At 38.8% G+C, this 9,564-nt stretch overlaps 1 protein-coding gene across 1 annotated transcript; it reads left to right on the top strand.

Moving 5' to 3' along the window:
- The first annotated feature begins 726 nt into the window (after positions 1-726).
- Positions 727-7,956, top strand: bcl6b (BCL6B transcription repressor). Its single transcript, XM_017471986.3, has 12 exons — positions 727-869; positions 1,403-1,462; positions 1,567-1,787; positions 2,297-2,530; positions 2,781-2,948; positions 4,151-4,322; positions 4,513-4,733; positions 4,942-5,033; positions 5,196-5,351; positions 5,515-5,645; positions 6,105-6,242; positions 6,430-7,956. Exons 3-12 carry the CDS (start codon positions 1,570-1,572, stop codon positions 6,577-6,579), a joined length of 1,680 nt encoding a protein of 559 aa, XP_017327475.1. The 5' UTR covers positions 727-869; positions 1,403-1,462; positions 1,567-1,569; the 3' UTR covers positions 6,580-7,956.
- The last annotated feature ends 1,608 nt before the right edge of the window (positions 7,957-9,564 follow it).

Below are 9,564 nucleotides of genomic sequence, written 5' to 3'. Positions count from 1 at the left end.
TAAGGGAACCTTAATGTAAACTCTTACGTGTTACTGATATCTGTTCAAACACAATGTTGGTTCATTGGTCCATATGTCCACCATAACACTATGTCTGAATTGCAGGGCAGATTGAGAAATTGAGGGGTTTTTAAAAATCTTTTGGTCTTTTTGCTCCAGTTCCTGTGTCCAGGAGGGAGTCAAACAGGTTTGTTTTGATTAAGTGAACTCCTGGACAGTGTTATTAGACCTATGACCCATTGACAATGCATGTGTGCCCACGCACAAGCACACAGGCACGCACTCATACACCCTGCTGTTCAGCCGCTCACACACTCTAACACATTTTCTGCATAAACCCACCCACACAAATAAACAGGTAGGCTACAGATCCAAAACAGACAACCCTCTTTTCCTGCCATCACTTTACATTGGAGGCAGGTAAAACAGAAAAGACTCCAATAAACAACTATAAATACCTTATAAATGTTGGGGTCTGGTTTCTTTTCCTGTGGATCTTCCACTGCACGCGTGGGCTGCCTAGGGAAAAGGAAACAAAGATCCAGGAAGGTATGAAGTTTTTGCCCTGATTTGAGGCCAGTTTTAATGAATCTATTGTCATGGTTTAAAATCAGCATGTAAGGTTTGGGAAGCTGTTCCCAGGACAGTGTAAATAGAATGTCTTCTACCAACACAGGAAATGAGCAGCCCAGCCGCATGGAACTTCCTGCATTACATTATAAAGGATCTCCTCCCTCCAGTTGCCCTGGCCAGTTGTAATAAACATCTGAGAAGAGAGCACAGAAGTCTGTGTGTGTGGATTGGATTGACAGTGGTAGAGAGGGGTCACACAGACACGGTGGGCTGCGTTCTCGTCCCTGCTGGTCGGGGTGAGTTTAATATGAACGTACTTTAAATGTATTTATTTATTTTAAATATCTTGGATTTGTGTAGTTTCATGGGTATTTTTTGAATCCAGAACACTCCTTAGAAAGCATGTTAAACGAAGTGAAAGTTTTTTTGTTTTATTTTGAAGATTAAAGGGTAATTTTGTGCTTTTACAGCACATGAAGCTTCAGTGAAATATTTTAAGGGCCCTTCATGTGTGGAGAGCCATTGCTTGCTGCTTTCAGAACCTGTGCATGAGTGTGCTGAATCCTGCATAATTGTTCAGTATTGGTTTATTTCATGATATGCTTTGCAGTTTGTTTGTTTTTCCTGTGGAATCCATGGGGCTTTCTAAGCTTTTAATGAGTGATTGACTTCATTGTCACCAGTTTCACATCAATCTCACATTCAATTTATATATAACAGAGTTTTTTAAAAAAAAATTATGGTATTAAAGAGTTCCATCTTGTTGTTCGAGATACCTGGATTAGGGAATGATCTGATTTGAGATTCAATGAATCGTCTCTATTTGTAGGTACGAGTAGGGAGCTGGTCTCCCCAAACAGATCCATCTAGATTTTTCTCTTCTCACAGGGTAAGAAAGTCAAGATAACATTTTTTTTTATTCTCTGGAAATGTGCAAAACTGTATAAGCAATGTGTTATAAATGGAGATTATATACTTGTTTTCCTCTATTAGACAATGAGCAAAATGCAGCTGGCTATGGAAGATCGTCAGGGCTCCACAAGACGTGACTTGGTGGTGGAGGTGCAGGGATATGTAAAGGAATTCACACGCCACTCCAATGATGTTCTGCTCAATTTAAATGAACTACGGCATCGCAACATCTTGACTGATGCCACACTTCTGGTGGGCAGTGCCCGGCTGCACGCCCACTGTGCAGTGCTCATAGCATGCAGGTCAGTTTGCAGGACACATGGGCCATTTGCTTCCTCTCATCTTCCCTCCCATCCTTCTTCCCTTTCCCACCCTCCTTCCTCTGCTGATCCTGTTTTCAGCAAAACGCCTTATTGTTTGAAGATGGTTATGTCATTCTTTACTCTCCAGAGGCCATTTATATCTGGCATGTTTCCATAATCATTTTCACCCCAGGTTTCTGATGTTTTTTGAAGGAAATCTGTGTAGCTTACTTTCTAAATGTGTTTCTAACATCGTAAAGCTCTTTAGATTTTTTCTTTATTTGATATAGTGAAATATATATTTGATATATTTGAATCTCAAATCCTGAAATCCAGGCTCGTTTATCTATACTGATTTTCCCCCATGCTTCTTTTCAATCTCTGAGGTGATCAAGTACGTTTAGTGTCTTTCTCACCTATGATCATATGATTTATTGTGTGTGTGTGTGTGTGTGTGTGTGTGTGTGTGTGTGTGTGTGTCTTATTGCCTTGTGTCTCTTTCTTTTCAGTGGCTTCTTCTATTCCTTGTTCTCCCGCCACAAGACCAGTGCTGTGGGAGAACGAGGGGTTTCCCTGTCTCTGCCAGAGGGCCTAGATGTGGGCAGTGTGGCATTGCTGCTGGACTTCATGTACACCTCCCGCCTTCCTCTCAGCCCTGGCACTGCGCCCGGTGTGCTCGCCGCTGCCACCTACCTGCAGATGGAGCATGTTGCTGACACCTGCAGAGCATTTTTACAGAAGAGGTGAGACTTGGAGATAGATGCAGAGAGCTTACAGTTGGTCAGAACAGCATACCAAAAATAATACTTTTTCTTTTTGGTAAATTGTACTCAATAATGGTGAAGCTTGGAGAAGATATGTATGTTTTTAGTGATCCATAAAGCACTGCAGTGCATATCATTGCCACATGTAAATTACATGGTGGCATTCTCATGTCTTAGTTACACTGTTTGCTGTAGACTATGGAAAGCTGAATCATTCTGTCCCTTGCAGTGAAAAAGTCTGTGTAAGCCCTCCTCTGGTGGACCTGGCAACCAGAAACACCTATGTGAGTTTCGCAGTGAGCCCTGGTGGCAGATCAACTCCAGCCCATCCCTTTTTCTCTTCCTCCCCTTCCAGACCTGCAGTGGACACGGAGGAGCCCCGCCCTGCCCGAGCCAGGTGAGAAAGGGAGAAAGGGGGAAAGGGTGAGATAGCAGGTGAAATGGTTGAACTATATGAACAATCAATAATAACATCCTGTAGTTCACATTTGGTATATTATACTCAGTGTTGGGTAAGTTACTCAAAAAAGTAATCCACTACAGATTACTAATTACTACTTTTAAAACGAAAATCTGATTACATTAATGATTACTGCATGTAAAAATTAATCAGATTACTAATTACTTTACTTTCACGTTACTTTAAAAACCTATCAAAACTACAAAACTAAGTGAAACTCATAGTTCTTTCAGTAATTTTAGCACGTGTGACATGATCAGAAAAAGTTGGATTTATCATAAAACTTGCCTCAGGTGTTGTCACTGTTTGTAGGACTACCAGACCGATAAAATATAAAACTAGGCTAGTTTGGTGTCGCTAACCAAGGGGAGGCACAGGATTGTGTGAGCTAGCGTTTGGCAGAACTGAGACTGTCATCCAACAAAACAGTGATTTTCAAAGTGGGGGCTGCGGCCCCCTTGGTGACCGCCAGGGGGCGCCCGGGGGGCCTCAACAATTTGGTGTGAAAAATAAATAAATGTATGTTTTCTATTTCTCACTCTCAGACAACCACACACATACACACAATCAATTCCTAATGTAATGTAAAGATGTAAGATGTAATTATTAATTTAAAAAAAAGGGGGGGATATATTCAGAACTCTGTATTTTTAATGTGTTTTAAAGATATCTTGCAAAAGGGGGGCCTCGGTCAAATGTTAATGCCATTTGGGGGGGCCTTGTCCTGGAAAAGTTTGGGAACCCCTGCAATAAGACACGAGTGTTTCCACATATAAACCCTGTCTGATTGGTCTCACCTCCATTCACTGAAGATAAAAATAACAGGCAGTCTTCTTTTACTGACGTTCAGTTATGTGGTGACAAACCGCTCCAAGTGGAGAATTACTCGGGGCTGAAGATAAAAATCTTCAGGGCAAAACATGATTTATTTTAAAAATACATTTTACTTAATATTGTTTTCTTAACAATAAATTTGTAATGCAGTAACGTAATTTTATTGACATCAATAACTGTAATCAAATTACATAAATATAAAATGTAATGCATTACATCACTGTGTTATCAGAAAAAGTCATTAGTAACACGTTACACCCAACTCTGATTATAATTATCAACACATACTGTTGGCTCCTATGTAGAGTTCCTGGAGAGAGCTCAGCCTCAGTAGAGCCAGTGAAATGCCAAAGTCCTGCTTCCAGCTCTGAATCATCAGCCCTATCTCCAAACACTCCAGGCAGTCCCTGTCAGTCCAGAGGTCACCCTAACTCACCGGCTGAGTCCAGCGGTTGTAATCTTTCCCCTAAACTGAAGGTATGTTGACGTTGTGTGTGAGTGTTTATATGTAGCCCTGTATTTACTGTGAGTAGCTCATGTATTTAGCCAAATATTTCCTATGGGTAGCTATGGTAAGGTATGTTAATGTGTGTGTGTGTGTGTGTGTGTGTGTGTGTGTGTGTGTGTGTGTGTGTGTGTGTGTGTGTGTGTGTGTGTTTCTTTACAGCAACGTTCTGAATCCAGACCTACTCCTGACCCTAAGGCCTGTAACTGGAAGAAATACAAATATATTGTCCTGAACCCTCTCTGTGCTACACCCATTAAAGAGGAAGGTCCAGGGGAGGAGCCACCAACTTTTGACCACTCCTCCTCTAGTGATAGGGCAGACATAACACCCAAACTGTCCGATGAGGCATGGTCAACTGCTGGACATGGACTGAATGATATGTAGGTTCAATTAAGTGATGGAATTTACAACACATCTATTCATATTTATATTATGATCATCTTTAATAGATGTAATGTCAGAATCCCATATGGGAATATTTGATAAATGAAAAATAAATGCAATAAGATTCTATGTTGTTGCTCATAACAAGATAATAATAAGATGCAAAAGAGAAAATATATATTTTGACAAACCAATTTTTTTTAGACAAACGCCCTTCACAGCTTACCATGGACTTTCACCACACACAGCAGACACTTACAAGGGACCGCCAGCAGCTGTTGCCCTGGATACTAGAGGTCAGAACAGTCCTTATTTCTAAATGTAAAAAAAAAAAAAAAAAGCTTGCTAAACTGCAACTAAAAATAATTTTGTCATGGGTGCATTGATTATGTACAGTTCATTGTGTTCATGTAAAATGTTTAAAAATAACATTGTATGGGATGTGTCTTTGTCCCTAGACCTCTGCTCTCTGTATCAGCGCCCATGTCCTCCTGTGTTAGATGGTGCCAAACAGAATGCCCATCTATTTGGGAAGCTTCCAGTCAAGCTTGAAAATCACTCCCCAGTGATTTGTTATTCAGGAAATCAAGGGAGCATTAAGCCTACCTGTTCAGGTAAGGTGTTTTACTTCTCAGACAAGCTCAATGTGAAAAACAGTATTCTAAAGTCACATTGAATTGTACAGTTACATTTATGGCATTTAGCAGATGCCCTTATACAGAGTGACTTACAGGAGATAATTGTCAATTGTTAATTTAAGCTGTCCTGATTCTATAGGAGAAAAGCCATACCGCTGTAACGTCTGTGGGGCGCAGTTTAATCGTCCAGCCAATTTGAAGACCCACTCCCGCATTCACTCAGGAGAGAAGCCGTATCGCTGTGACACCTGTGGTGCTCGATTTGTCCAGGTAATGTACACAAAAACTGTAATATAGATACATATTTAATATATGCTAATTTGGTAATATTTATACTGGTACTGGTATTACTTAATTGCCAAGCTTTCAATGAAGTAAGTGTGCTACAGCAGGCAGGCCAGTGCACTATTTGATATAGTGGAAGCTAATTATCATGATATACATATATGACTGACATATTCACAATGTCCTACTGTACCCGAGCAAGTTTTAGGGTGTGGTATAATATCTTCTAGTATTCCAATAATGTTTAAATACTCAAATAGTGCATTATATAAATAAAAAAAATCTCAATAAAATCATTATTAAAGCATTGTTGCCATGATGTGCATACAGAAACATTACATGAGCGAGAAGTCATGCACAAATCCATAGAGATTCTTTTTAAAACTTGTACTAGGCATACAGTATATGTCCAGATCACTTACAGTTGTGTGTGTATGTGTGTAGGTGGCTCACCTGCGTGCCCATGTTCTGATCCACACTGGGGAGAAGCCATATCCATGTCACACCTGTGGAACACGTTTCCGTCACCTGCAGACTTTGAAGAGCCACCTGCGTATTCACACAGGGGAGAAACCATACAGTGTGAGTATTACCTAACATAAACTCAGAGTCACACTTAAAACAAAAAGGTCTGTAAAATGTTCCTGTGTTGCACTATTTGTAAAATGATCAGCTATTGTATGAGGTTACTAAGGAAATACAAATATAATAGCATAATAAATCTAATGTCGTTATTTGTCCGTTGTTTCCTTCCATCCATCTGTGCCAGTGTGAGAAGTGTGATCTGCGTTTCCGTCATAAGAGCCAGCTGAGGCTACATCTGAGGCAGAAGCATGGTGCTGTTACCAACACCAAGATCCGCTATAAAGTCCTGGCTGACCCATGCCAGACTGGACCAGCCATGCTGCAGCCCTCCTGAAGGATCTAATACAATAGTCACCCATTAATTCACAATGTCCTATTGTACCCTGGCAAGTTTTAGGGTCTGATATAATGTTTTCTAGTATTCCAATGAGGTTGATTATACTCCGATAATTCCCAGTTAGCACTTTGTAACTTCTGCTATGGACAAAGGCTTACAAAATTGTTCAATTTAAAGAGAAAGGCATGGAAACTACTAAACTTTTATCCCAGTTTTACAAAATGAGGTGGAGTGTTGCATTCCTGGAAAGCATATATACTTAAAAACAGACAAATGCCTTCCAGAAATGCTTTTCTCCTGCACTAGATGTGCTGACTTTTATTAATTATCATAATTTTCTATTTTATTATTTATCTGGCTGGCTTAGTGTTCTCTTTCTCTCTGTTTTTTTTTTTTTTTTTAATCTGTGGACAAATGACAGGGACAGTACATTAAAAAAAGAACAAACAATTGTTGAAATATTACTTTATGATACAACGATCAAAAAATGGAAAGAATACCATTATTAAATTAATACTACTGTTAATCATCAGTAAACTGCAAATAATCTACAGTTGCTTCTTGGAGTAACATAACTATGAGAAATATTTCAGTTCAGTAGACTGTAATTTCTAAAGTAATGTAAATGGTTTGTGGAGGTGTGTATTAGGAGTTTGGATGTACAAGTAAAGTTGGGTAAGAAATGAATATAATTTTTCAAAAAAAGGTTGAGATCTAGAAATGCGAAGTGATGGACAGGAAAAGTGTGATGAAATGATGTGTATGTTTGAGACGGATAAAGAAAGAGAGTTTGATTGAGATAATGTGAAATTTGATCATTTTGTCTGTAAAGTGGAAGAACGTCTGTGCAAGTAGGAAACGTTATGCTTATGGGAGTTTTTCATATTTGAATTCATATTTGGTATAGACCAGTTTGTTTTCTTTTTCTTTTTGAGTAAGGGAACAATTTTTTTGCTTGGCTGTATCTTAGTAAGTCAATGGTTGTCATGTTCTCCTACTTAGTGTATGTGAGAATGACAGCCTAAACATATTATTTTCTAGTTACTTACACATTAACAATTCTTTTGCCCTACTAATCTAAAAAGGCCTGGAGCCTGTTTATTTAGTAACACTACTATAAATGCTGTCTTGAATCCTGGATTTGGTAATAACCTATAATTTTGATTGAAGGAAACGTATATTTTGTTGATGGTGTTGATAGTCTAAGAGTCCAAGCAGGCCAAGGACTCAAATAAGCCAGACAGAATAAATGTAAAGGTTGATGCTGTGGATGAAGATATTATTGACTTTGTCAAATCTAAAGTTCTTTTGCTGGGCAAAGACAAGACTTATTTTATATAAATTAAAATTAAATTAATTTCTTTTAATTGGAAATACAGTGTCTGTGATCATTCTGTGTGTGTGTTTGTGTGTGTGTGTGTGTGTGTGTGTGTGTGTGTGTGTGTGTGTGTGTGTGTGTGTGTGTGTTAGAAACAAAAATGTCCATGCAGGAATGTTCTTAAATGGTATTAATAAGATACTTCAACAAATAAAGTAATGCATACCGAGTTCTTCTGTTGGTGTGTATGTCTCATACTAAACAGTTTTAGATCTTCAAACCAAATAACTTGAATAAACACACAATACAGTTTTTATTTATTAATTTTTTATTGACACACAAAAAAGTTACCCAACACCTATCACCAATGTGAAAAACTAATTGTCCCTTAAACTTAAAATCTGGTTGTGCCACCTTTAGCAACAATAACTGCAACCAAACATTTCTGATATCTCGAGGTCAGTCTTTCACTTATCTCTAGGACTAGGACTTACTCCTATGCTCTTATGATCATTGTCTTCCTGCATAATCCAGTTGCGCATGAGTTTCAACTTACGGAATGAAGACAGGGCATTCTCCTTTAGGATTTTCTGGTAAAGAGCAGAATTTATGTTTCCTCAATTATTGCAAGTTGTCCAGGCCCTGAAGAAGCAAAACATCTCCACACCATCACACTCCCACCACCATGCTTGACCATACGTATGATGTTTTTTTGTGGAATTTGGTGTGATGTAACGGTACCCCTGTCTTTCAAACAGTTCCACTTTCGACTCATCAGTCCACAGAACATTCTCTCAAAAGGTTTGAGGATCATTAAGGTGTGTTTTGGCAAAATTCAAATGAGCCTTAATGTTCTTCTGGGTAAGCAGTGTTTTTCGCCTTGCCTCGCTTCCATGGATGCCATTTTGCCCGGTGTCTTTCTGATAGTGGAGTCATGAACAGTGACCTTTATTGATGCAAGAGAGGCCTGTAGGTCCTTTGATGTTGTCCTTGGCTCTTTTGTGACTTCATGGATGAGTAGTTGGTGTGCTCTTGGAGGGCACTTCCACTTCTGGGAAGGTTCACTACTCCTCATCATTTCTGGAATTTCTTTCAATTTTGGTATAGTGTGTTACTGGGCAAGACCTTTTAACCAACTTAATGCTGTTGAAAAGTTATATTTAAGTGTTGATTTGATTGAACAGGGTTTTGCAGTAATCAGGTGTAGTTGTATCTAGTCCAGATGAACCCCATTATGAATGCAGTTTCATAGATTTGGGGAACTAGTAACTATGGGGGCAAATACATTTTCACACAGGCCCAGAAGGTATTGGATAACTTTTTTGCTTCAATAAATAAAATTATCACTTAAAATGTATTTTATGTTTACTCAGGTTGCCCTTTGTTTTTTTCTTAGATTTTGTTTTAATTTCTGAAACAATTTAGTATGAGACGCAAACACATAAGAAATCAGGATGGGGCAAATACTTTTTCACAGCACAGTATTTTTTCAGTAGAAAACAAGAATGTTTTATGCAAACTATCAAGGGCCAAGATCAAGTTTTAAGTCATAGCTCTTTATCTCTGAACATAAAACGCTTCTCCTCCTCATCCTTCCTTCCTCTGGTTAACTCATGAGTGCATCACTAATCCAGAATGACTCATTTGGGTTTGTAGTGCTTCAG

Source organism: Ictalurus punctatus, chromosome 7, assembly GCF_001660625.3.
Source record: "Ictalurus punctatus breed USDA103 chromosome 7, Coco_2.0, whole genome shotgun sequence".
NCBI lineage: Eukaryota > Metazoa > Chordata > Actinopteri > Siluriformes > Ictaluridae > Ictalurus > Ictalurus punctatus.
The sequence above is the reverse complement of the archived record's forward strand: the minus strand, read 5'-3'. Positions and strand labels throughout refer to the sequence as shown.

Bases quoted from the DNA above. Each gene is read 5' to 3' on its own strand.
- bcl6b (XM_017471986.3), top strand. From the start codon at position 1,570: ATGAGCAAAATGCAGCTGGCTATGGAAGATCGTCAGGGCTCCACAAGA. The intron at 1,788-2,296 runs GTCAGTTTGCAG...CTTTCTTTTCAG, and splicing joins GCAGTGCTCATAGCATGCAG to TGGCTTCTTCTATTCCTTGT. The intron at 2,531-2,780 runs GTGAGACTTGGA...TGTCCCTTGCAG, and splicing joins AGAGCATTTTTACAGAAGAG to TGAAAAAGTCTGTGTAAGCC.